Consider the following 27,843-nt stretch of genomic DNA (forward strand, 5'->3'; position numbering starts at 1 on the left):
AGTTTGATTGGTACTTAAAGCACTCATCCAAAATGCAAGCCGGCGCCGAAACGGTACACGATAGTCCAACGCAAAAAAGCCTTAAAACTCATGAAATCACAGAACACCCAACAAGTTAGAAGGCATCCTCCTTCGTGGAACGCGACAAGTAGATCATGATCATCAGAGATAAATACTTCGATGTCCAAAATTATATTATCCCAACTAGTAACACGAATTATCATGTCTGGAGAGCAGTCAGGAGAATAAACCTTTTGGTACTTGGGTTAAAGGGTAACAATTTATTTTTTTGTGAACATCCCCGAGGCAATACCAGCAGCCACGGGGGATTTTCATACGAAAGCCTTTTGGGAGACAGAAGGGAATTTTCTAACTAACTGTGCGTGATGGTGCTCAGTTCCGCCCATAAGGAACAAAGATTTTAATATATGTATAAAGGTGATTACCTCTTTCGTCTACAAACGAGAAATACAGAGAGAAGTAATATAGGTCAAATAGAAATGCCATTCTGAATGTTTCAGTGATAAAGATGAAAATCAATCAATGAAACTACACCTAAAACACACCATGTCACACAAAGGGGAAGTACCACGCAAATTTGCTGTCATTTCAAAACCCAAAAATGTTTGTCTGTCAGCAGAAACAACGAAACAATTGTCAAGTTTGTTATAGATAATCACCCCAGTGCAATAAAACTGTCGATTAGTGCCTCTGGCCAGAGACAGAGTAGGCCGGCATGGATTGAAACTTGAAAAATGTAAGGCTATTTTTTTCAAGTTCTCCCATTTTTGTTTCCAAAATGCGCTAGAACAAAACACGAGTTGTTCCTTTCAAGAATTGAGTTGATTTCTTTCGTTTCGTCATTCTAGAATTGTTTGGCAGCTGATTGAAGGTCTTATTTTATCATTTTAAACAAAGATATCAAAAACCCCATGATACTTCCCCTTTAAGGACGCTTTAATTTTAATTAAAGGTTTTCACCTTCACAAACTAATTAATATTTATTAACAGTCTTAACTACGTTATGCGCGTGTACCTTGTCCAAGCAGCTATTTTTCATAGCTGCATATAAAAACAAAATACATGCACCTCTCTCCGAAAAACCAAAAACTTAAAATAGTCAGAAGTTTAACCACGGACTTTCGTCCAGCAACCAAAACATATTGATTCTCATCAAGTGTATATGTTTCTCAATAATCCTAATAAAGGAACGGTGTTTTGTTTCTTTTGCGCCCCAGATGAGTACAATCTACAATATAATAAATTAAAGTCACATCCTGAAAATGACAGCCGTTTGTTCCTTGTTCAAACATAAGCATATTCTCTAAAAAGAAGATAAGCCAACCATTCTTTAACGCCAATCTCAAAGAGGAGCGTCACTCGGTCATAGCTGCCCCTTGCTAACAAAAAATGTAAGGTATAAATGGGGTTTAGTAAGACGTAAGGGATTGTTTAAAGGACATGGAGACTTTTTTACCTGAACTCAGACCAAATGTAACGGCTGTGAAAAATTCAACGCTTTTAAATAACGAAACGGAAAATGAAGGGGGCAATAGGACTGGCAATCCCGACAACACTGGTTTAATAGTTGTACTACTTCACTCTAAGAAAGAAGCACCTATATCTTTTGCAGCCATTTTGTCAGTAGCAACAGTTTTTATCCTTCTAGGAGTTCTCGTGAATGGAACCATCTGTTTTGTAATGCTTCGGGGGAAACGCTACAGAAGGAACACCTCGAATATCTTCATTTTGCACTTGTCGGTAACAGAACTAATTGTTCGTCTCCTCAACTTTCTGACTGTTGTATGTTCACTATTTGCAACATGGGAAATCGAAAGCGTTCAATGCAAGTTTTTAAGATTATTTTCGACAAGCTTCTCATCGGCCATATTTTTAGTTTAGCGGCAATTGCCTTTGACAGATACCAGAACATCATCTATCCTATGAACGCCTTGAAATCGAACAAAAATCCGGTCCATCTTGTTTTTCTGGTTTGGTTGTGTGCAATAACAATATCCCTTCCTTGTGTCTTGAGCGCAAAGAGTATTTTCATTAAAGAAACTCCAGAAGCGCAAGGATTGAATTTTTCTGATAGCAAATTGTGCGACATTTCACAGAACGTTATGGGCCAAGTTTCCACTACCTTGTACTTCATCCTTGCCTTTCTTGTTCCAGTGGCCGCTATTTTGGCACTTTACATGAAAATAGCCATCTTTTTACATCGGCGAAGCAACAGTGGGATAATGCACAAAGTGGTGGCAAGATCAAAGACCAAAGCAGTGCGCATGCTCATTGTGGCCGTACTTGGCTATGTATTGTCTTTAGGCCCTGCCAGCCTCTTCTCCATGTTCAGGTCCTATGGATATCTTGGAAGTATTTCATTTGAAGACAAGCTAACATTGACTTGGGTGGTCGAGTTTGTGACTCTCACGAGTTCACTTGGAAATCTCATAATTTACTGATATTACAATGGGGACTTTCGAAAAGAACTTGTCAAGTGTTATTTTCGAAACAACAACAGCAACCGCATCGAAACCCAACCTCCCACTATCAGTAGCATGTAGCTCTAGGTAAACACATTTGAGCTAACGGGAATGATTCCAAAAACGTGGAAGATTCCATTTGAGATTGTTTATAAAGGACTTTGAATCCATTATTCCATTGATAGCACTTTTAATTTGGAGCTCCAATCTCACGAAAGAAATAAAGTGAAAGAGATCGGGGCACCCCTTTTATCAGGAAATAATATAATCTCCTTATTAATGTCATTGTCAAATAAACGCCTTATAGTCGATTGAACCAATTCTGGTTCAGAAGAGTGTCTTTCGAGTGCCTCGCTGTACTGTCAAGCTACATAACATAATGATTGCCTATGAAAGGTACAGTCTCCGCACTTAAAATACTGAAGTTAGTTTTCGCAGAAAGTGAATGTATTTATAAATCTCCTGTAAATATGTAAGAGTGCAAGTTACAAGTTATCTGTTCACGGTATAAAACGCAGAAAAATGCTCAACTGGTGTGTATTTTATTTGTCGCTTTGTTGTCATTAACAATTGTGATAATATTCTTTCAAGGCCTTTTGGACTTAGGACACGTGTCACATCTGCCAGCCTCCAATATTATTGATAGTCATCATTTTTATTTTACTTTTTTAGCGGAGGTGAGGGGGGGGGGGGGGGGGGGGGGAAGGGAAGCAGACGCTTATGACGCCTGCGGATCAACTTGAAAGGTCGGAAAGTAAATTTTATATCGAAAGGGGTCATGACGGATCAGATAGGCTTGACAGTGCAACCTGACGGGAAATCTGAAAGCTGTCAAAAACCTCCTGTAGTAGTGGAATAAGTGAGCTAATAGCAATGAAAAGTAATAAATGTTGGCAATTATTCTTCACAGAATCGAAGGAAAGTAATTTCCTGTTGGCCACACTAGCCATGAACCATACTTTAACTTAACATTGAAATGCAAAGAATGTTTATTTAGTACCAATAGATTTAAGAAAGTCCATTTTATTTATAGACATTCAGACAAATGAAAACACAGCAGTGTCGTGTATAATTTTTCATCACCTGCTGAAGTCATACAAATGAAACGAGACAACTTGAATTGTATTATTCCTTATTATAAGATAGGAGTGTTTTACTGGGCGTACATCCGGGTTCCGAGTGGCGCTTTCCCGCTTTTTCACGGTTGTTTGTATAAACAGTCGGTGAAAACTGGCGAGTGATAGAATTTCCTATATAATAAAAAGAAAATTACTCGGTGGCTTGAAGATATGAATTTTATTTTCTCGTGTCAAAAACAATATTTTACCGTGGCTCGCTACGCTCGTTCTTGAACCACTGTTTTTACCAATCAAAAATAAAATTCACATATTCGCACCACTGTGTAGTCTCTTCTAGATCTCCGGTAACCGACCACCTTGGCTTGATAGTTTGGATTGTCGCTTGTGGGATATTCAGCTGTATTCTTTATGCCAAACATCTCGCTCATTAGTATTCTATATCTAGAGAATACTAATGAGAATGACATTTTATATAAAGAATATTGAGGAGATGAAATACCTTCATTCCTCGATGACGCTGGGACTAAAATAAATGCAGTGGTCTGCGATAGCAAGAACATACATCTTAAAACAACAAAATGACTTTGCTACACACCTGCTTAATGAGTTTCCTTAACCAAAATACACTGTCTTTGCCTGTCATAACGTTAGATTTGCAATTGTAACCACCAGAACTGCTTTCTTTCTCGGAAGCTTTCTTATTTAGTTTCCTGCCTGCCACTGACACAATCTCATGTCTGTTGGCCATTTATCGACGGAGCGTACGGCATTTTTTGACAGACCCTTCTCTTACTCAGCAATTTTGGGTTCGCGAGACATTCGCTTTGAATCAAAGCCATGTTGTCAGTGCTCATTCGAATTCGTAATTTGAATAAAGTTTCATGTACACATAGCATTCATTTCCTTCACGCTATTCCCAGGAGAAGCTCATTTTTGAATCCGTTCAATGATCTCGCAGTTCGCGTCCGCATAACATGCAATAACGTGCTAAGATTCTTATTTGCAAAAGTTACAATAAGGATTTTTGGAAAGTTCATATTTGAAGCCGTTCAAAACCTCACAGTTTGTGTTCGTGTTTAAAACCACTTTTAAAACTACTTACAAAATCTATATTCGGGCCGTACAGCAATAAAGCAGTAAAAAAAAAAAAAAAAATGCTAAAATTTACTTTCTCGCACTATTGTTGAGTGTTAATAATAAAACCTTCAAGAGATATGAAGCTAACACAGACGACTACTTCGATATAATTTATGCATCGTATTTCGCTCGCGTGAAATCCAATTCAAATTAAATATAAGAAACAAATCTGTCTCTTAATCCCATTCACCACTCAAAGTAAAGTGTACCACACGTCTTCCATGTGCATGGTTAATCAGGCCGTTTTCCCTCTCTTTTTATTGGACTTGCAACTTTTGAAAGATTGAAGTCATGACGGATAAGCTGTTGCTTACTCAATAATAATTTTTTTAGCTATTTTCTACAGTTTCATTTTTAACGTTAAATGTCATTATTGTAACACTGGGAAATATATTTTATTATACTTTGTCCGAAATGCAAAATAAAAACACGAATCAAGTAGGTAGTCCCAAAATAAATATTTAAGACTAAATATTTGTGTCGTCGCAGCGACACAATTTTTACGACGATGTCACTTGAATCTAGTATGTGTACACCATAATCCTTTTGGCTTTCGTTTTTCAAGTGCATGTAAGAGCTATTCTCGTTATTGAATCCTGCTGCGATTAAAAAAATAAAAAAAATAAATACTAAAACGCACACCGTCCATCTCACACTCAGGTCAAGGTTCGGATTTCTCATAAAGGTGCTTCACAGGAGGGTATATGATTGTTATCTTATAAGACAGAAGGAGGGTATATGATTGTTATCTTATAAGACAGAAGGAGGGTATATGATTGTTATCTTATAAGACAGAAGGATTTCAAATAAACAAGTCCTCGGAGCAGGTTTCCTGTTGTTTTAAATGGTTGCATCTCATTTTCTTTCCAAAATGTGGGCGGTAATACGTGCTAAACTATTACTAAGTGTCAAAATATTCCTTTAAAAACTGCACCAGCAGCAATACTCTTGGCGAGATGGGCATCTTCTACCATTGTACATGCCGGTCAATGTTTCCCTCAAATGCTTTATTCATTTCGGATCATCGTACCGAAATTCTTTTCTTGTAAGAAAAACGGGGTTTTATGGCTTCTCATTATCTCACTGGGTGATATTTGGTGTTTTTGTAGAAATCGCTCAAACACACTCTCCATGTAACACGAAAAAGTGTGTACGGCTCTAATGGCTTTAAAACACGCAATCTCCAGATAAATATAGCTCATGGTTTCAATCTAGTATGGGTGATGGTCATCAATTAAGACTAAAACTAAAAGTTTGTCATTTAGTCTCCTCCCGTCACGTTTCAATATTATGGTGACTTCCTCCACGCCATATTACCGGAACAAGTATTCGTTTTTTACTAAAACTAAACAACGATGTATTGTCTTCGCCTGAACAATTTTCCGCAAAATTGGACCCAAAAGTAATTTCAGGATATAATTCTAAGATAGGAATTAATTGCATTGTATTCATCGAGGTACTAGTGCCTTTTAGCGGTGATGGTTAATAAATCTCGTTATCCTCTGCACTTACGATTGACATGTATATCAGCCTCTTTGGTTCCTTTTCTTTGAAATGCTAATAGCCTTTCATCGTGATTTAGTAAGGGTTGATTTCCTTACTGTCAACACTGTCATCAGTTAACAGATAGGCCCAGACTCTTGCAAAGTGGTTCGATTTTAGGGAGCTCCATTCCATTTTTCTGAATCGTTGCAGCAATAGGTTACAACGTTTGGAAGTAATTCCAGCGGCGGGAAACTAATGACATTAACTTAAGTTCGTTAAAGGCTAGGTAATACTACTTTGATGGACAAGAAAACGGTGACATTTTCTGTCTTTTTTCACCAATCCAACTGAACAAGGTTCATGTGGTCAACTTTTCAAGACGTTTATTGATTGCAAATGTTGTAAAAGTTCTGATGTGGGTGAAAAAATCAACGAAAATCCGTGCACAATTTAACTTTCAATGGATCTGGTATTGTCTAAAACAACGTTCTTTACACTGCTAACGCTAGTTGACCTCCAACAACAATTACCAGAATAAAAGACCGTTAATACACAGTTCACAATGGCCGCACATTCATTTCCACTCAGCTTAAACAGGCCATTAAACACCACCGACAAAAGGATGTCCAAGAGTGGCTCAACACTTCTACTTATTCGTTCGCACGAAGAAGCGAGAACCATACGCGTATTTCCAGTTATTATATCGATTAACCTGGTTGTAATCTTGCTCGGAATAGTTATAAATGTGTCCATTTCCTATGTTATGTTTCGTAAAAAACGCTATAAAAGAAACACTTCGAATTTCTATATAATGCATTTGTCAGTGATGGAGTTGGTGAACCGTTTTCTTGTCTTCCCCATCGTAATCTTCTTTGCAGTGCCGTCGCTGGGGATCTCAACTGTCCATTGTAAAGCCTCATCGTTCTTTTTAAAGATCAACACCTCGGCCATTTTTCTCAGCTTGGTTGCTATAGCAATTGACAGGTACCAAAACATCGTGCACCCTTTGGAGACTTTTAAGTCCAAGGGAAAACCTGTTTTACTACTATGCCTAGTTTGGCTGTGTGGCGCAGTTGTTTCTTGTCCATCGGTCATCAGCGTGAAAAGCGTTCCAGTACCTGAGGCTCGAGGTATGTCCTGCGACGATTGCGCTGACAAGAAGCTTTGTGATATTCCTCAAAGTCCGCTAGGTCAATATTCAGCTACTTTATATTTCCTTCTTGCATTTCTCGTTCCACTGGTCGTTCTATTTGTTTTGTACAGTAAAATAGTCCTCCTCTTGCATCAAAGAAGCCACCGTGAGATGATTAACAAACTTGCAGCAAGATCCAAGTGCAAAGCAGTACGCATGCTCATTTTTATTGTATTTACTTACGCCTTCTCCTTAGGTCCCGCCGTTATTTTCACCATTTTGAGATCTTATAGTGTTTTCAATAGTTCCTCGTTTGAAGTTATGTTACTGGTTAGCTCTGTTGTTGAATTTGCCACATACACAAGCTCCCTGGTAAATCCGTTAATTTATGCGTATTACAATGGCGAATTCAGAGAGGAACTTTGAAAAAGAAAAGAACAAAAAGGAAATTCAATCCCTCTGATACTCACAAATTCAAGCAGAGATAGTTGATTTTATTACAAACACTAAAAATTGTTTGGTTACATCTATCAACTGATGACCGGCCAAACAAGTAATGTCACGGTACTCGAATAAGACACACACACGCACACGCACACACACACAAAAAAAAACCCTTGCGCCCGCAAAGAAAGGACTGGTAACGACACGACCTGCAGAAATAATGGTGTGATCCAATTAGCATGTGCGTATTTCGTAATTCAGTCGAATTTAAGGTAATGAGCTTTGAAATTTTGACGTATGTTCTCCAGAATCTTTATAGTAAAAATTGCCTTGAGTGTCTAACTTAATAAATCATTTTAGTATATTCTCAGCTCCGACTATTGCATTTCTAGCTCTCTAATTGGCTCAAAAACTCCGACTATGAGCCATTAGTCGGAGTTTTACCTAATATGGAAAATAGTGCGCCAAGTTTAAAAATTTTCCGCACGAAGTTTTTAACTTCAGCTCTTCATAATGACCGACACTGGCAGGTTTCAGGAGCTGTCTCCCACTAAACTTCAAGAGATACTAGACAATGCTGTTCCAGAAAAAAACGAAGAAAGCCCCAAAGTTCGGTATGAACATATTTAATGGTACGTATCTGGGAGTTTTACTCAAAAACTAGCAACAACTGTTACGTTCACTGTCGATATTTCGATAATTTTATAACTGCGTAACAACGACAAAAATTCTCACCTTGTTATTTACATGCAGAATGGCTGTCAAGTCCTGTTGCCACAAAATTTTCGAAACGACAAGTTCACAACTATTACGGAGGCGGAGAGTCAGGAAAATCTTCCTGAACGTTGAACACTATTTAACCACTTGAAAGCTTACCAAGCCGTCTTTTTTCCTTGCATTTGAACGGTTGAATATTTCAAGGTTGATTTTCGTTAACAGTTGACCACAGTTTGTCGTTTGCGTAGCTGTCAAATTTCATTCAGCTCATCCAGTGATGTAATAATTAGGTGATCACGGCGCGCTCTTTTGACCGCTTTGTAAAATTGTTGAAATAAAAATCGGCGGCAAAAACCCGATTTGAGAATATACTAAAACAATTATTCCATTCGACCTTGTTGGATATGAAGTGATCATAACCAACTCGCGCTACGCGCTCGTTGGTTATTTATCACTTCATATCCAACGCGGTCTCATGGAATAATTGTTATTTAAGGAATACAAAATGGTATACTTAGCTACATTTCCTTCGTGTTCGAAAATGATTATGTCCTTCTCAAATTAAATGATGGTGCGAAATAGTTTATCAATCACACGCATTTCACGCATCACATTTAATAATATCAACTCGGTGGTGCACGAAGGACAACAATTACACCATCCGTGGAGCAAAAATAATAAAATCTTTACCTGTTCCGCTGAGACGTAATTAAAACGTTTGACATCCAAATGTTTTGGAGAGGAAATGAAAAGCTACTGAAGCCCGTGGTCTCCGAAAGTAAAAGTACCTGAACATAAATTTTCATAAAAATGTATAGAGTAAGGGCTTCCCACTCTCCCTTGTATGCCTGCGAGGGTTGACATTTTCGGTCCAGGTATTTCCGTGGAGCTCTATCAGTGACGTTTCTTTGAAGGTTTTAGAAGTTGCGTCACGTTCTACATGCTAAAGACTAGAGCTAATTGTCCTTTTTTTTTAAATAACTACTTATGTTAAATTCTAATTGTAGTAGGTCTCTCCGAATATTGAATAAATGAGGACAAACGCAGCTGCCCAAACTGATCAACATCCAAATTTGCAACTGAAGCAAATCGGTGTGCTTGTTAGACCGCAGTGCCATCCCACTCGTTGAAGAGAAAAAACAAAACCACCAGTCGTTATTTATTTGTGTTGATTCGTCAGAGCGAGCCGTGTTAGAACCCACAGCAATGAAAAGAGAAAGAAAACGACAAAGAATAATATATTGAAATATCCTTTCTGGCACTATTCGCGTGTTTTAGCTCTTATAATCAATAATAAAAACCCCAAGAAATACCTCGCTTATTGAGCTACGCCTAATTTATATATCTCAGTTTAGTGGCGCGTCGAGTACAATTGGAAGAAAATCTGCGCTCGGTTCAGGCGAGTTTTAGGTCATCCAGCTCGAGCTCGCAGAGTAAGGTGAACCTTTTTTTTTGTTGTTCGTGTGGTTATGGGGCCACTTTTTATGGAACTTGAATCACGTTCGACGTGATTGAAGAACCACAGACAGGTTGTTGCTAAGCTACTAACAAAAATTTTTAACCTAGTTTTTCTCCAAGTCTCATTTGTAACATCCACGGTCAGATTTTCGCAACAGAAAATAGTCATGTTATAACGTTAGTGTGTTCGAAATGGACTACAAAACACGAAGAAACAAGGCATTCCCTAACAAGAGATTTAAAACAAAATATTTGTGCCGTCGCAGCAACACAATTTTTTTTACGATGATGTTATTTGAATACACCCACAATGATCCTTCTGCTTTTCCTTTTCAGATGCATGTAAGGGCTGTTTGCGTTGTAATCTTGGTCTGATTAATAACCTAGCAACCAACCAAGAAAGAAACCGTCCACCCACTAGCTCATCCATTAAAATATAAGCTCACAGCGTCAATAGAGGATCTCTTGAAAGCGTGTTTAATAAATCCTGGCACAAAGAGCAACATTTATGGAAGTAGTTTTTCCTTCAACAATAAACAACTGGAGAATAATTTAAAACAAGATCGCTTAAATCAGTCATTGCACCCTCATTCCTTTCCAAAATGTGGGAGCACTAATGCACTACGCCATTAAAATGTATGAGTCTCAAAATGTTAGTTTTGAAATCTGCACCAGTGCTATAATTACGGTTGGCGAGGTGGGCAACTTTTCTATCTATATAGATGAAGATGATTTTTTTTTGTGAGAAAAGGCGTTGTATGGTTTCTTATCAGTCATCTCACTAAACGATATTTGGGTGGTTTGTGGAGATTGCACATGCACGCTGTCGTTTGACATTAAAAAGTATGTATGTAGACAAGGGATATACAAATTGCACCCTCCAGGTAACCTGATGAAACCCTTGCCAGCAGTAATCAATTTAGACTAAAACGAATTTTTCGCTATGTTTATTTTCCACCCGACGGGTGTCAATATTATGTTGACCACCTGCAACTGTGTTTATGTTGTGGCTCAATTTTGCCCTTGGTTCACTTTTTCTTTTGTTTGTTTTATACTCATTATCATATATTACCATATACAAAAACAAAGGGAAATAAAACATACGTGGTCTTCGTCTCCACAATTTCCATGAAAGTAGACCACGAAAATTAATAAATTGAGGAAAAAGTCCAAAACAAGAATTAAAACTTTGATAACTACAAGCCCTCAGTCTTTCTCAAGGAAGTGTCTATTTTCAACGACGGCTAAACTTGTTTTTGTTGTGTACATGAATTAACAGATATACTTGTCTTTTTGGTAGCCTTTGTTTGAAATGCTAAAAGGTTTTAATTATCACTTATTCAAATTCCAGTTTCTTTAGGTAACTGCATTGTTTTTCGCGAGGAAGTGCCTATTTTGGCTGAATCTGTGTGTCTTGTGTATACATGGATTAACATATATATTACTCTTTTTGGTAGCTTTTGTTTGAAATGCTAACAAAGTCTCAAAGTGATTTACTAAAATTCGATTTTCTCATCACAACATCAAAACTGTCATTAGTTCACTGTCAGGCACAGTCCGTTATAAAGTGGATCGATTTGGTGAAACTCTCATTCGTTCAGTTTTCTCTGAATCATGGCAACAGCTTATAACTTTTAGAAGTCCTTTAGGCACAAAGCCAATGATATCAACTTAAAGTCGTCGAAGGCTGGGTAATACTACTGTGGTGAACGAGGGAGCGGCTGACGTATTCATTGTAGAAGCTTTGAGGATCAAAGGAGGAATACCAGATTTCAAAGGCGATTTTAAGACTTCATATACTAACATTTGATATAAGAACTTCAATTTCGGCAACTGCGGGCACCTGGAAAAGCTGTTAGTCGTTGTGAAGCTTCTGTCACCAGAACACACCCAAAGTTAGTCGGAAAGCTATAGCGAGATACCTATTATCACTATCAAGAGACATTTTCGCAACCAGCAAATCAGGAGGCGAAACATAAACAGCAAGAACGGCGGAACTGTTGTTTACACTAATTATTGCCTGACCCAGTTGAGGAGATACGGTTCAAGATATGATTTGACTGCAGTTAAAATGTCTTTCATTTTTTACCGAAGACCATTTCTAGTTCACACAAGCGCGGCAGTGAATTTAATTTAACTTTGGCGAACGAGAAAACAACTAAATTGTAGATATTCTACTACCTTCATTTATCACGTTTGCTGACCTTGTCGAAGATATATCTGCAAAAAGGTTAATGTGAACAACTTTTAGAAGTTGGTTGAAATTAACTGGTTGTGATTTGATTGAGCAAACAAGGAAAATCCCTACTTTATTATTATCACTTGAGCCTTTTATGTTTCAAGACACGAGCAATTCTGCGAAACCAGATTTTCAACAAAATCAATCTTTCTACTGTTAATGATCGTTAACGTCTAAACGCAATTACAAGAATCGAATACTGTTCATATGCGAACCACAATGGCCACACCTTCCCTTTCGTTCGACAAAAGCGAGACATTTAACAACACCGACAAAACGATTTTCAAGAGTGGTTCGACGCTTCTACTTATTCGATCGTACGAAGAAGCGAGACTCGTGTTCGCAGTTATTCTGTCGATCAACATGGCTGTTATCTTGCTCGGAATAATTGTAAATGCCTCCATCTGTTATGTTATGCTTCGTGATAAACGGTATAAAAGAAACACTTCAAATTTCTTCATAATGCACTTGTCAGTGATGGAGCTGGGGTATCGTTTTCTTGTCTTCCCCATCGTAATCTCATTTTCAGTACCGTCATTGGCGATAACAACTGTCCAGTGTAAAGCCTTATCTTTCCTTTCAGAGACCTGCTCCTCGGCCATTTTTCTCAGCTTGGTTGCTATAGCTATCGATAGGTACCAAAACATTGTGCACCCTTTGGAGACTTTTAAGTCCAAGAGGAAACCTGTTTTACTTGTTTGCCTAGTTTGGTTGTGTGCTGCAGTTGTTTCTTGTCCACCGGTCATCAGCGTAAAAAGCGTTCCAGTTCTCGAAATTCCTGAGGCTCGAGGTATGTCGTGCGACAATTGTTCTGACAAGAACCTTTGTGATATTCCTCAAAGTTCGCTTGGTCAATCTTCAACAACGGTGTATTTCCTCCTTGCATTCCTTGTTCCAGTGCTCGTCATGGTTGTTTTGTACAGTAAAATAGCCATCTTCTTGCATCGAAGAAGCCACAGTGGGATGATGAACAAACCGGCGGCAAGATCAAAGTCCAAAGCCGTACGCATGCTCATTATTATAGTGTTAGCGTATGTCCTGTCTCTAGGTCCTGCCGTTATTTTCACCATGTTGAGATCTTATGGTATTTTCAATAGTACTTCGTTTGATGTTATGTTAGTGGTTAGTTGGGTGGTTGAATTTGCCACGTACACAAGTTCCCTGGGAAATCCGTTAATTTATGCATATTATAATGGAGACTTCCGAAAGGAACTTGTCCGGTGTATTTGCAAAAGAAGAGACCAAAAAGGAAATTCAATCGCGGTGATATTCACTCATTCAAGCAGAGCTAGGTGATTTTAGTTCAAACACTAAAAAGCATTTCCAGGTATTTACCGGCGACGGGTATGTAATTTTTTAGAGGCCAAAGGAGCAACGTTAAGATACAAGCAATATATGTAGAAACTCCCTGAGAAATCCGTTAATGGGTATTATAATGTGGATTTTAATGTGAAGCCAGATTGCGTTCCATATGTTATGTTAACATTTATTAATTTCAGGAACAGAGGACTGAAAAAAAGTAGAACCTTTTTGGATGGGCTATTAACCATGTTTAATTGATCGCAAAATAAATAAAGGTTTGCTACTGTAGTTATTTTTGTTTGTACATAGACAATTACTACAACCGGGATAAAACTGTAGTGGTTGCCAAGAGAAATCATGAGTTAATCAGAATATGTTAGAGTAGTATACTGCATGTTATTGAATTGTTAATATAAGTAACCGGTGATGTAGACGAATATAAGGTGTGCTCAACGTAATCGGTGCCTGTTCTTGCCTGGATAATTCACAGATTTCTCGACTTTTGCACTTTATTTTTGCTTTTTTAGAATTATTAAGCAACGAATGATTGTCTTCGTCTGGTCAATTCTCCCAAAAAATGGAACAAAAATTAATTTCAGGATATAACTCTGAAATAGGGATTAAAATTTAAGATAACTGCGTCGTTTTCCTCGAGGTGATGCCTATTTTCGGCGATGGCTAAATCTACTCAGCATCATTAGCACATACTATAACCATATCTTTTTGTCTTTTTGGTAGCTTTTGTTTGAAATGTTAATAGCGTTTAATTAATAATGAGTTATTAAAATTCAGTTTCCATCAAGACTGTCATCAGTACACAGATTGGAACAGACTCCAACAAAGTGGATCCATTTGATGGAACTCTCATCTGTCCCATTTGTCTGAATCGTTGTTACGGCAGTACTTTCTAATTCTGGAGAAAATTAATGACAACAACGAAGGCTGAGGAATACCACTTTGGCGTATTTATTGAAAAAAAAAATTGGAACAAAAATTAATTTCAGAATATGACAAAACAGGGATTAAAATTACGATAACTGCGTCGTTTTCCTCGAGGTGGTGCCTATTTTCGGCGATGACTAAATCTACTTATCATTAGCTCGAACTATTAACATATATATTTGTCTTTTTGCTAGCTTTTGTTTAAAAAGCTTATAGCGTTTAATTAATAATGAGTTTTAAAATTCAATTTTCATCAAGACTGTCATTAGTACACAGATAGGAACAGACTTCAACAAAGTGGATTCATTTGATGGAAGTCTCATCCGTCTGTTTGTCTGAATCGTGACGGTAGTACTTTCTAATTCTGGAGAAAATTAATGACAACAACTGTAAAAAGACGTAGATTAGGTTGGGTAATAATACTTTGGCGTATTTACTGTGAGGAAAAAAACAGTGGAGACCAAACGACACTTGAAGACTGCATTCTACCATCTTCATTTCAGGGCCGTTTTCTGCAACCGAACATGAAATTTCTGTAACTAGGACGCGAGTAAAATTGGCCAGAGACCTGAAGATACCTTTTGTCCCTTTTCAAGCGAAAGTTGCCCAACTGCTACTTTTGTCAGGAGGCTAAAACACAACGGCGAGAACAACTAAATTTACATGTGAAATTTTTAACCGAATTCCGGAGGTAATGCTTAGCAAGAAAAAGCTTAATCCCCCGGTTACAATGCCTCTTGCTCTACCGGAGATTTATTTCCAGACGGCACAAAAGAGATTCTGAACTAATAATTTAACTTCGATGAACAAGAAATCAGCTAAATTGAAGACATTTGAAGACTTCAGTTTACGGCCTTCATTTGTATCTGCTGAACTTTTACGATACAGGTTTATGTAAGTAATTGATAACTTGCACTAGAACTGGGGTAAAATATCTTTTGCCGGCCGTTTGGGCGACAAGAGAGCGCAAAACTGCCAAATCAGTTTGTTAACGTTCTTTTCACCAGTAACGCTAGTTGGTGCAACGCAATTTGCGAGAATGGGATGTAGTTAATATACCGTTCATGATGGCCGCAGATTCATTTCTTTTGGACGGAAACCAGACATTAACTACGTCGTCCAAGAGTGGCTCAACACTTCTGCTTATTAGAACTTACGAAGAGGCAAGAATCGTGTTTGAAGTTATTCTATCGATTAACCTGGTTACAATCTTGCTCGGAATAATTATAAATGTGTCCATTTGCTATGTTATGCTTCGTGGTAAACGCTATAGAAGAAACTGTTCAAATTTCTTCATAATGCATTTGTCATTGATGGAGTTGGTGCACCGTTTTCTTGTGTTCCCCATCATAATCTTATTCGCAGTACCGTCGCTGGGTATTACAGCTGTCCAGTGTAAAGCCTTATCGTTCTTTTCAGAGATCTGCACCTCGGCCATTTTTCTCAGCTTGGTTGCTATAGCTACCGACCGGTACCAAAACATTGCGCACCCTTTGGAGAGTCTAAAGTCGAAGAGGAAGCCTGTTTTACTCGTTTTCCTGGTTTGGATGTATGCTGCAATTGTTTCTTGTCCATCAGTTATCAGCATGAACAGTATTCCAGTTCTCGAAATGCCTGAAGCTCGAGGTGTGTCCTGTGAAAGTTGTGCCGACAAGAAGGTTTGTGATATTCCTCAAAGTCCGCTTGGTCAATCTTCGACCACGTTGTATTTCATTCTTGCATTTCTCGTTCCACTGGTCGTCATATTTGTTTTGTACAGCAAAGTAGCCGTCTTCTTGCATCGAAGAAGCCGTAGTGGGATGATGAACAAACCAACGGCAAGATCAAAGTCCAAAGCAATACGCATGCTCATTATTATAGTGTTAGCGTATGTCTTGTCTCTAGGTCCTGCTGTTATTTTCACCATGTTGAGATCTTATGGTGTTTTCAATAGTACCTCGTTTCATGTTATGTTAGTGGTTAGTTGGCTGGTTGAATTTGCCACATATACAAGTTCCCTGGGAAATCCGTTAATTTATGCATATTATAATGGCGATTTCCGAAAGGAACTTGTCCGATTATTTTGCAAAAGCAAAAAGCGAAAGAGAAATTCAGTCGCAGTGATGTGCACCAATTCAAACAGAGAAAATTGATTTTGGAAAAAAAGACTACAAAATATTTCTGTACAATAACCGATGACCGGAAAAGTTCATTTCATGTAACCTTTTGCAGAAGTCGATTAAATGGTTTGGAGAAGTGAAAACCAGTAGAACCTTTTAGGATGGACTGCTAACTATTGATCGCAAATTGAATACAGTTTCGCCAGTCAATTTTTAAAAATTTTGTCCGTAGTTAGGTAAGTCTGCACATAGACCATTACTACAACTAAGGTAACACTGTAGTGGTTTCCAAGAGAAACCGTACGTTGATCGGAATTATAAGTGCAGGAAATATGTTAGAGTTGTATACTGTATGTTATTGGATTATCAGTGTAACTGACCGGTGATAAATGTGGACGAGCATTGGATGTCGGTCGTAGGTCGGAAAGAACATTACCCAATAGAGTTAAAGTGAACCGTACTACATTTAAATCACAGTGTGTGTGGTTGGCAGCTTCCCATACAATCTATTTCATGAATGAAATCGAAGTAATGCTGTTACAACTTGCACAGCAATCATCTAGGTTTTTGTTAGCGGATTCATGTGGTGCGCAGAGGTTGAATGACTGCCTGTTTTCCCCTGATAATCCACAGATTTCTTGAATTTTGCGCTTTGACTTTGCTTTTGAGAACTTTAATGAGTTGTTTCCTGCTTGTGAAAAGACATTTCCACCTCAAAATTTATCAATCTTAGAACTGACGAGTTGATCCATCGAGTTTTAGTTTTTTCAAGTTGAATTGGCGTAAGCAAATGCCCTCAAACGAATTCTATGCACTGAGCTTTGAAATTCATTTTGTATGTTTACTGGAATCTTTGTAGTTAAAATTGTATCGTGTGTATGACTTAATAAAATGTAAATATTAATTTAAGTTTGGATGTTGTGTTCGTTATTTCATTTAGGGTTACCAAGCTTTTTATAATTCATTCGTGGTTGCTTTTCATACAGAGTCTGTTTGTGATTATGCTGGTTAGATCTTAACCAAAAAAGAGATTGCTTTTAGGAATACAAAATGACTACGTCTTCTTCGAGTCCGGAAACGATTCTATCCTTACCAAATGATGGACAAAAATTACGCCATTTACGAAGCGAAATAATGAAATCGTTATCAGTTCCATTGAGAAATGAAAAATGTTCGACATCTAAAATTGTTAGAGAGGAAAATGATAAGTTACCGAAACCAGCTGTTTCGGTCGAGCTCTATCGGAGAGCTTTCTGTGAAGGCAAGAATTTGATCTAGCTTTAAGAGACATTGATAAGATTCCAGAAAGCAAATAACTGCTCATATAAAATTTTAATTTTAGATCAGAGGTCTTTCGGAATATTAAATAAATAAGGACAATTGCAAACGCAGCTGTCGAAACTCATCAACATCCAAGTTTGCAACAGAAGAAAGAAAAAACAAACCAGAATTGACCGCAATGCCATGCCACTCGCAGAGGAGAAATAGAAAAACCAACAGTCCGTATCATTTCAGCTTATTTTTGTACAAGTCGAGTAGCAACCCACTTCTTGAGGATGAGTGCATCTAGCATTTTCAGCGATGGCTGGATCTGCGTGTCTTTTGTACCTGAATTAACATATATATTAGTCTTTTTTGAAGCTCTTGTTTGAAACGTTAAAAGAGTTTGATCCCGATTTACTAAAACTTCGATTTTACCGTCAAAACTGTCATTAGTTCAAATAAGGTACATGCCGTAACAAAGATGATCGATTCTATGACACTCGCATCCGTCTAATGTCACAGTCCAAGAGAGGATGAAAGTACTTACATCCTCTCTTGCACAGTCTGAATCATTGTTAGATTAGCGACCTGGCCGTTCAATTAACTTCCTGGGTAAACAGAAGCAAAGCGCATTTTGGCCATAACAAAGTCTAACCGTCCTCTTTTTCTGATTCAATCGAGCGAAAAGCTGTTTTCCTTGAAACGTAATTAAGCTGGTAAATTTTTTGTGCCTTTGAGATACTGTTTGTTTGGTAGTAATATTTTCTAATCAACAATGCTTCAACATTAATTTCACTTTAATTAAATTCTATATAATCATTTCTCGTTAGTATATGTGCCCCCGGCGTGTGAAATAAAGATTTTCCCTGATGGGTTTGTCAGATATGTTGTTGAAATTGTCACATTTATTGAAATTGAGTTGGTGGAAAGTGCTTATTTGAAATCTTGATAACTTTGTGATGCTTTTAGATTAGATATGTGGAACACCTTTTTCTTTAGTTTAATAAACTGGGTGGATTTCGAATAAACCCATTTTAACCTGTGAATTAAACTGTTTCAGTTAATAAATGCGAAGATCAATGTGCCAACATTTGTAGGGTACACTCGCAATCGAAATAGCATATATCCTTCCCTCGTGAGAAAATTTGCTTGATCCTTTGAAATATATGATCGGTAAGTGACGACACATGGAATGAGTCAGATGTTATTACGTTGTTTTTTTTTTCTTTTCGGAGGTCCACCATTGCACCGACAAATATTGTTTTGCGTTTTGGTATTTTCAGAGTTTAACGTAGGTCCATTTGACTTTTCAGATTCATTTGCCCTCGGTGAATTTCCAGCAGCAAATCATTACTTTTTATATTTGTAAATATTCAATATTTAGGTTTTATTGATAAAAGAAAGTTGCTTTCAGAGAAATGTGGCCAGTTTGAGGTAACTTCTTTCTGTAATTTTTGAGATGTTTTTCCCTTAACATCGGCCAACAGATAGGCAATGGTGTTTATAATTTTTCCCTTGTGTCAGCTTCCCTAATCCATGACATAATTAAAAGCAACTCATATCCTGATGTCACGATCATCATTCTTACATAAACATGATCTTATTAGGATACATAAAAGACATTGCATAATCACCTTGGTTAGTCTTCGCGCTCAGTTTGCATGCGAGAGCCCAAAGCGGAGGGATCGTTTGTTGCCCTTCAAGAGCCGTAAGACGAAGGCATCATGGAATTGACAACTCAATATCCTCCACAGAGTCCAAGACCCAGCGATGAATTCAATGGAGAAAACCATACCTTGGTCGACGTTGTCAACGCAAAGGCAGTTGTTCTTCTTGTTCGTTCGCACAAAGAAGCACCAGTATCGTTTGGAACTATTCTGGCAATCGCCACTTCCTTAATTCTCTTGGGAGTCCTCGTGAATGTCGTCATTTGTTTCGTAATGTTTGGTGGAAAGCGCTACAGAAGGAACAACTCCAATTTCTTTATCTTACATTTATCCTTGACAGAACTGTTTTTTCGTCTTCTTATCTTTCCCATTGTTGTATACTCTTTAACTGTAACATCCGAAATGCAAATCGCTCAATGTAAGTTTTTAACGTTCTTTACATCAACCTTCGGCTCGGTCACATTTGTCAATTTAGCTGCCATTGCCTTTGACAGATACAAAAACATCGCCCACCCCATACAAGCCGTAAAATCGAAGAGAAAACCCGTCCAACTTGTATTTTTGGTTTGGTTGTACGCTACGATAGTATCGGGCCCTACTGTGTTCATTGTCAAAAGTATTTCCATCAAGAACATTCCTGAGGCGCAAGGGATGGTCTGTGAAAACTGTCTCGACAAGAAGATATGTGACATTCCACAAGACAAAATGGGCCAAGTGTCCACGATTTTGTACTTTCTTCTTGCGTTTTTTGTTCCATTATTCGCTATTTTTTTGCTTTACACAAAAATTGCTCTCATCTTGCGCCAGAGAGGCCATAATGGGATGATGCACAAACTAGCAGCGAAATCGAAATCCAAAGCGGTGCGCATGCTAATTATAACAGTATTTGGATACCTCGTTTCTCTTGGACCCAGCGTTCTCCTGGCCATGTTGAGATCGTATGGCGTTTTTAACAATGCCTCGTTTAATGTTATGTTACTAGTTTCCTGGATAGTTGAACTTACTATATATACAAGCTCACTGGGAAATCCACTAATTTATGCATATTATAACAGACCTTCTCCTTCGATTGCTCTGCACGAGGGGCCAAAAGAATTAAATAACTATTGCCGAACGTAAACTGAGGTAGTTAATATAAATCTAAGAACTTTAAAACGAAAAGAAAATTAGAACAATGCAATTGGAAATAGCACCGACACCGTCATTTCGGTGGTCGTTGTGGAAAGGAATATGAAAGAAAAGAGCTTCGAACACCTTACGGATGTCAGCTCCATAACAGATGTACAAAGTTTTGAGAGAATGAAATTAAATTATCTAAGACGAAATAACAATAGACTGAAAATTACGAACAGCTGCCAGTTATCATCATTATTATGAAATGAAATCCCCTCTTCAGAAAATAGGTAAAGTGGAGCTTCTCACACATTTGTCTTTAGTTTTCCCTTGATAATGAAGAATGACTTTTACTTTAAATATCAGTAGTATTTACAACATAGACGGATTGTGTATTTGCTTTGCTGAGTAAATGTTTTGCGCATGCGGATTACAGATACGAAATAAACAGAATCAGAGTTCTCATCACTCAATAATTTGTTCGGAATCATGGGCTGCGTTATTTTAATTAGTCGTCTTCGAAAAAAAACTTTATCTATTCAAATTTGGAACAAACCAAAACCAAAAACAAAACAAAAAAACGGATGCCATAAGACTGTCTTTTTTCTTTTGTATGCGGCTTAGAGAAGACATGAAGAAAACTATAAGTCTTTCATGATGCTTATAGTCACCTGCGGTTGAGTTTTTATCAACACATAAAGTACCTTTCTTTTCCTTTTTCCGTTTGCTTACTTTCATTTCTTGATGTGACTTCTTCGTTAATTGATGGGCACAGGGGAAAATTTGATCTTTTTTCACCAAGTTTAGATATAATTGAAGGAAGTGTCATTACTGTGTTCCTTCCGTACTTTAAAATTAAACGCGGGTTGAGATAATGTGCGTTGACACATAATTCCTTTTTTTTTTGCTTGTGTCTACCTACTGTTATCCTTTGGTGTCTCATGCTCGGAGAAAATGACCAAGATGTTAGCACAGAACTTCGTGCTTTACCACTCAAATTTATATCTAATCCACTGAAATACAATCTACTGAAATACAAAACAAAGTAAAGATCCTTTCGAATTTTCCTCATTTTGCCAAGGCAGCTTTAATTTCAATAAATTACGAGATGTCAGCCAACGCATGGACACTTAACTCTTATTCGGCGCTGTTTTACTTTTCAAAGAACTATAACCTCCAGCAACTCTATTTAATTACTTCGAAATTAACTTTGAAAGCATAAAAAAATGTTGACACCTAAAATTGAAATACTAAATGGAAGAGTTGTTAGTCGTGTTTGCAAAGCCACCAAGGACCTGTTCATGATGATGGCTGATGCAAGGGTAAAACATTTGAAGTAGGAGCATTCTTCCTTAAAGGCTCATAATTAAAACCGTCCTAATTGACTCTAATCCAAGAAAAGACGCAAAGAATTACTTTCTTAATTAATTGAGCTCAATAAGGGCAAATGTCGTTCTTGGGATCATTTACGACTACATGTATATATGCAACTGCTGCAAAATGGCTGAGTGTGCAAATTTAACAAAGGCTGTACAAGATATCATTTTCCTGATCTCAAATGCTAATGAAATAGATGTCTTCTTATCTTAGTCCATACAATAAAATTTCAGGTTACCTTGTTAAAATGGAATATAAAATTACTTAGCGCAATTTACATTCCATGTTATCGTTTTTCATATTAATCGCCCTTGGTCTTAACGTTACCGTTACCCTCACCATTACCGCCTCCACCACCACCACCATCATCATCATCATCATCATCATCATCATCATCATCATCATCATCATCATCATCAGCAGCAGCAGCAGCAGCAGCAGCAGCAGTAGCCTCACTGCCGCCATATCCTCTCCTTCACCTTCCTACTCTTTCCTCTTGGTCTCCATCCTCATCATTATCCTCATCATACCCATCAAGATTGTCTTCAAAACACCAATGCCATAGTAACTAAGTAAGCCATCATGATAAAGTAAATTCTTAACTTCATAGACTAAGAAAGCTCTTTTCAGGTGGACCTTGTCGCCTTGGAGACCGTGTTCCAAGACCTGTGGACAAGGCCTGCAGTACCGTTCTGTCCGTTGTATGCGTCAAACCCAAAATGGCTCCATTGTTGAGAGTCCCAGCCATTTATGTCCCAGTGACAAGCCGTCAGGGGTCCGAAACTGCATCAGCAAAGCGTGCCACCTAAAATGGATGGTGGGACCTTGGTCGCAAGTAAGTTTTGGCGATGAAGACTGAGTCGATGAGAATGGATTCGTAGACGTTTTCATGTTAGACTGTTTATCCCCTATATTGGTACATGTGATATTGGTTCGCAACAATTAAGGAAGTTAACACTTAATTACAAGCAATTAAATAATATATTATCATGTTGCTGTTCTCAGTAAGGAGCCGTCTTCAAGCACAGAATTCCATTTTGCTTTCCACAAGCAGATTATTTTGGTTTTAGTGAAGAAAAACCTGTTTATCCAGGACACCACTCCTTTAAACAGCGTAGTTGTAAGAACTGGCATGCAAAGGCGAAAACAAGTCCTGTGAGACTTAATTACAAGCAATTAAATTATACATTATCATGTTGCTGTTCTTAGTTAGGAGCCGTCTGAAGGGCAGAGAATTCCATTTTGTTTTTAATAAGCAAATTATTTGGGTTTTAGTGAAGGAAAACCTGTTTATCCGGGGCACCGATCTTTTAAACAGCATAGTTGTAAGAACTGGCTGGCAAAGACGAAAACATGTCCTTAAAGAACATCACACGATGACAAAAACTGTGACAAAAGTTAACTTTAAATATACTTGGACAGAATCCATAGCATACTTGTCTATCTCCTCCCTGTAGTGTCATGCCCTCTGTGGTGTTGGATACCGCTTGAGGAAAGTCCGATGTCCAGTCGAGGGCAAGTGTGCTCATTGGAGGAAACCCAGTCTACGAAAATTGTGTTTTAAAGGATCGTGTTACGAGTGGAATCCTGGAGAATGGGGAATGGTAAGTTGATTTTCCTACTTGCAGAAAACGTTCGTGATATTTGTTTATCATTAACTGGGAATCCGCCTTGCAATAACACCTTTGATACAACCACAAACAGCCATCTAATGTACACGGGGAAAGGAATGGGGTGAGGGAGAGAGCAATCTGTCCACTCGGACATTGCATGTTTCCAGCTGTTTCAATTGCAAAGCCCGCGAGCCAAAACCACAAGGCCAAATGAATAATGTATTAATAAATTTAGAAATATCAGCTCAGCTCAAATCTACAGGAAGTAACTCAAAGAGGTAAATATTTTTGGTGTGACAATGACAACCATGAAGCTACAGCCCAATTAAAAAAGATTGACAGCTAGCCACTCAGCTACCTTTCGACCTTTGCGCGGAAGCTTGACGCCTTTAAATTCGACAACGTTACTGAAACTGTTGTAAACATGAAGACAAAAATCCAAGATGGGGATCAAGATAGCGGTTTTTTGGAAGTCCAGACGTAATTGTGATATTGTCATGTGACATTATTAGCTCATGTTAAAGACCTGAATCTATTGCCATCCCTTCTAAAATGTTCTCTGAGTTCTGGAGGTGGAGAATTCCCCTTACGCCACGTAAAACCAAAAACCCTAAAACGAGGACGTAATTGACACATTTAATCAGTTCTTTGATTTCCGACACCTTTACTGGAAACACGATGTTACCTTATTGGTGGCTTTTAATCTTTCCTAGTGTTCTACCGGATGCGGTCTGGGTGAACAGAAAAGGCTGGTGTCTTGCAAGCACAGGTTAACGGGGCAATCTGGTGTGAACCGTTGTAGCACAGGTTCAAAACCTGCGGGGACACGCAAGTGTAAAATTAAGGACTGTAATAAAACAGGTTTGTTTTCGTAATTGAACTTTTAATAGCGGTGCTTAAAATAATCTAGGTTTGATTGTGAAAAGCACTTGAACAGTCATAGACATATTTAAATTGACTTTAAAGTCAATTCAAATAAACATTTTACTCTAACGTGGATGCGTTTGCTTATTTTACAGATGTAGTCGTGGAAACCGTTTGTGACAAAGACAAGTATAACAGAAAGCAGTGCGAGACAATAGTGAAATATAACCTCTGCTTTAGCAGGGTGTGGCTGGACCTTTGTTGCAAGACATGCCAAGATGCTGGTCGATTATAATAATAATAGTAAAAAAGTTGAAGTAACTATAGAGTGTGTGGAGGACGAAAACTACATCGCTTCTCACTCGTTCTGAAAAGATAAGCGCGTTTAAATTTGCTTTAGAATACCAGAAAATTGATCCTTATAAACGCTTATGACTGCAAACAAAAGACCTGTCCACTCGGTCGTTCAGCTGTTTATCTGTAGTTTCGCGGGCTCGTTTACTTGGTTTTTGGTTCGAGTGCTCGCCGGCGAAAACTAGAAAAACCGAGTGAACAAGCGTACTCGCGAAACTAGATAAACAGCTGAACGACAGGTCGAAACAGAAGGATATATCATTTACGCCGTACTTTCCCTTTTTAATGAAAAGTGAAATCGATGTTTTTTCTTCCTGAAGTTTGATCTATTTTCAAAATGGCCATAACCAATAATTTTTCATAAAGATCACATAAAGAATCATACCACTGCAATCCACTAGTCCGTTTCTGTAACCACCGCCCAAAAAACATGGCAAGTGCGAATGCAGCGCTGTACTGTTATGCGCTTTTACTGTGGATACAGATTAATTAGATGATCTCTTTTTTTCCCAAAATAACAAATTCTAACAACTACAGTGTCTCTTAAAGGTGAATGGCTTAAGTCAACATAGCCTGCGGCACAATGCAGAGGTACTCAACTAAGGCCTGGGGCAAACGTCGAATCTTAGTCGAACTTAATTCGTCGAACCTATTAATTTTGAAATAGGCGCATGAATGGTGCGACGTTTGCCGCAATTAAGTTCGACTCAAATTAATTGGTTCGACTCCAGCATAAGTTCGACTTGCCAAGTCGGATAATGCGACAATGGTTCGGCGTTACAGCAAACACGCGCTGAACTCAATTCATAAATCATGCAAATTACAAAATAATTGATTCAAATGTGATGGACTGCGCAAAAGTCACAAAAATACCGACTCCTCCATCTGCCAAACGCTATTTCCCCCCCTGACGAGCATGCGCTGTACAAAGATAATTTCGCGACCAGAAATGGCGAGCTATCGAAAGTCATTGCTGACATCGCACAGCGTGATGGAAATGTGTTTTTCGTGTTTCATGAACACTAAATGAAATGATTGAAATGCGAATTGCCTATTTGCAATAAATGTTCAGTGTTTGAGTCTTCTCTTTCTATTTTTCGTAATTAATTGACAAAGAAAAGGCCGACGAGCACTGTATTTCGGCATTTCGCTAGCAAGTGCTAGCAATAACTAGCCGCGCATCGAGTGAATAGGGACCTTACGAATGCACAACGGTGACGCCAACGAAAACGTCATTTGAAAGTATAACTTTATTTCATTTGTGCTACTTCGCGATTATTTTGACTCATTCAACTTGTACACAAACGACAAACTACCCAGGAACCAAATTGGTAGGAGTACCGTTCAAGTTAAGGAAGAGAATGAAAAATTCACTCCCGTGGGTTCACGTTCTCCACAAAACGTTGAATTTGGTCATTTCACGTTGTTGTTTTGCCGGGGACGACAAAGAAATGTACCAAAATGTAAAATGCACGTGCAGAGCGATTGTTTTTGCTCATTAAGCCTTTTGTGTTGTGGCGTTGTCGTCGCCGTCGCCGTGGTGTTTTCATAAGGTCCCTAATAGCACGGGGACACGTGCTTATTCCGACCCGTGTTTCACGAAGTGCAAGTTGTGAATTAGGGTCTACGCAGGTTCGACGTTTGCTACCACACTGGAATTAAGTCGACTCTTTGTCGAACCTATTTTTAATAAATTCGACGCGACTTAGATTCGACGTTTGCCCTAGGCCTAACAAATTTTTATTTGGAAAAATGCATTGTTGTACTCAAAGTAACAACAATAAAAGCCGTTTAAAGCATGTTTGGGTGTTTCGCATTGTTAATTGCATTGTTAACAATCTTTTCCCATTTTCACAGTAGACTGCTAACAGAAAGCAGCCAGTAAGCAAGATCATATTTCTCATATTTTCAAGCAGGGAAAAAAATTTGTTAATGAATTAATTAGATAATTATAGGTTAATCATAGTCACTTGAGAATTTAAAATAGCCTTCTCTTAGTACAAATTTTATTTGAGCAAGAAAATGCAGATTCTATTCTCTTTCAGTATAAATCTACTGGCGTTCTATCACGAATGCTGTTCTCTACTCACTATATTTTCTGTTGTAGATAGTGAGTAGAGTGAGTAGCTTAAAACTGTGCGATCGCCAACAAAGTGGCGGCCACGTCTTCACGTTTTCAAAGGGTCTGTGAAGAGGATTTGGATAATTTACTAGTCGAGGAAATTCCAGAAAAAACAAAAATTGCAACCAAAGTGGTGGAATGAAGATTTTTCACGGTAAGAAAAGGAGTTGAAACAAGAGTTAAATAATTTCATTCTTCCTTTACACTTTAAAAAGTCGGCAATTTTATAATTTTCAAAACACTTTCAAAGTTGCGTTTCACTGACACATTTTTTTTGTAAATAAATTTTAGAATGGTTCGCAAGCCAACAGAAATTCACCGTCCCTTTCAAAGAGCAGTCAATCGAAGAGGTAAACAAATGTTTGTAAGTTTTGTATGCATCTGTAGGCAAAAAAATGGAAACGAATTAAAAGTTTCTTCCTAGCGAGCGTGCTGAATTCGCAAAGGCCACTGATTGAACCAAACGCTTAACACTATTTGCATGAACATAATGAAAGAAGGGGAAGTAGGTCCTGTGGTGCATAAAAACCCGATAACCAGCGAACAACTGCAAGAATTGTTCCGGCAAGCGGTGAGCTTGGCGACGCCAACACAAAAGGTTCCTCGCAACTACTGCAAACGGCTTGGTTCTACTTGACCCTTTACTTTGGAAAAAGAGGATGAGAAAATCAACGAAAACTTACCAAAGAGATGCTGGTTCGGCAGACTACTCCCCTAGGAAGACGGTACTATAAGTTCTGTCCAGGCAACCAAAAACCACCAAGGCGGACTCAACTATCTCAACAGACGAATCAGATGGAAATATGTTTGAGGTAATCAATTCCAGTCGCTGCCCAGTGAAAACAATTCAGAATTTCATTAAGCATCTCAAGGAGAAGGAAACCGTTTGGGATTGTAATTCACCAGTCGGTGAATCCACACTCGCAAATATGATGAAAACCATGAGTAAGGCA

General features: G+C 38.2%; 5 protein-coding genes and 1 pseudogene across 5 annotated transcripts in view; all 6 read left to right on the forward strand.

Annotated features, from left to right (window-relative positions):
* LOC146467397 (A disintegrin and metalloproteinase with thrombospondin motifs 17-like) overlaps positions 1 to 26,567 on the forward strand; it is a 36,018-nt gene extending 9,451 nt beyond the window's left edge. The window contains exons 12-15 of the mRNA XM_085125885.1: positions 22,568 to 22,772; positions 23,395 to 23,541; positions 24,264 to 24,411; positions 24,570 to 26,567. Of these exons, the coding sequence (XP_084982011.1) occupies positions 22,568 to 22,772; positions 23,395 to 23,541; positions 24,264 to 24,411; positions 24,570 to 24,709 (640 nt within the window). The 3' untranslated portion in view covers positions 24,710 to 26,567. The remainder of the gene's footprint in view (positions 1 to 22,567; positions 22,773 to 23,394; positions 23,542 to 24,263; positions 24,412 to 24,569) is intronic.
* On the forward strand, positions 1,333 to 2,708 carry LOC146467398 (neuropeptide FF receptor 2-like; annotated as a pseudogene).
* On the forward strand, positions 6,269 to 7,880 carry LOC146467399 (neuropeptide Y receptor type 6-like). Its single transcript, XM_085125923.1, has one exon. The coding sequence runs from the start codon at positions 6,747 to 6,749 to the stop codon at positions 7,740 to 7,742; it is 996 nt and encodes a 331-aa protein (XP_084982049.1). The 5' UTR covers positions 6,269 to 6,746; the 3' UTR covers positions 7,743 to 7,880.
* LOC146467400 (neuropeptide FF receptor 1-like) lies at positions 11,355 to 13,764 on the forward strand. Its single transcript, XM_085125927.1, has 2 exons — positions 11,355 to 11,575; positions 11,622 to 13,764. Exon 2 carries the CDS (start codon positions 12,382 to 12,384, stop codon positions 13,468 to 13,470), a length of 1,089 nt encoding a protein of 362 aa, XP_084982053.1. The 5' UTR covers positions 11,355 to 11,575; positions 11,622 to 12,381; the 3' UTR covers positions 13,471 to 13,764.
* Positions 13,906 to 17,537, forward strand: LOC146467401 (neuropeptide FF receptor 1-like). The gene has a single exon (XM_085125928.1). It carries the CDS (start codon positions 15,483 to 15,485, stop codon positions 16,548 to 16,550), a length of 1,068 nt encoding a protein of 355 aa, XP_084982054.1. The 5' UTR covers positions 13,906 to 15,482; the 3' UTR covers positions 16,551 to 17,537.
* LOC146467402 (neuropeptide FF receptor 1-like) lies at positions 19,129 to 22,554 on the forward strand. The gene has a single exon (XM_085125891.1). It carries the CDS (start codon positions 19,505 to 19,507, stop codon positions 20,564 to 20,566), a length of 1,062 nt encoding a protein of 353 aa, XP_084982017.1. The 5' UTR covers positions 19,129 to 19,504; the 3' UTR covers positions 20,567 to 22,554.
* Positions 26,568 to 27,843: the final 1,276 nt, after the last annotated feature.

The sequence above is a fragment of the Pavona decussata genome, unplaced genomic scaffold (assembly GCF_977016875.1).
Source record: "Pavona decussata unplaced genomic scaffold, jaPavDecu1.1 SCAFFOLD_136, whole genome shotgun sequence".
NCBI classification, from domain to species: Eukaryota; Metazoa; Cnidaria; class Anthozoa; order Scleractinia; family Agariciidae; genus Pavona; species Pavona decussata.

Excerpts from the sequence above, each read along its gene's own strand:
- LOC146467402 (XM_085125891.1), top strand. The coding sequence starts at position 19,505 with ATGGAATTGACAACTCAATATCCTCCACAGAGTCCAAGACCCAGCGAT.
- LOC146467401 (XM_085125928.1), top strand. The coding sequence starts at position 15,483 with ATGATGGCCGCAGATTCATTTCTTTTGGACGGAAACCAGACATTAACT.
- LOC146467400 (XM_085125927.1), top strand. The coding sequence starts at position 12,382 with ATGCGAACCACAATGGCCACACCTTCCCTTTCGTTCGACAAAAGCGAG.
- LOC146467399 (XM_085125923.1), top strand. The coding sequence starts at position 6,747 with ATGGCCGCACATTCATTTCCACTCAGCTTAAACAGGCCATTAAACACC.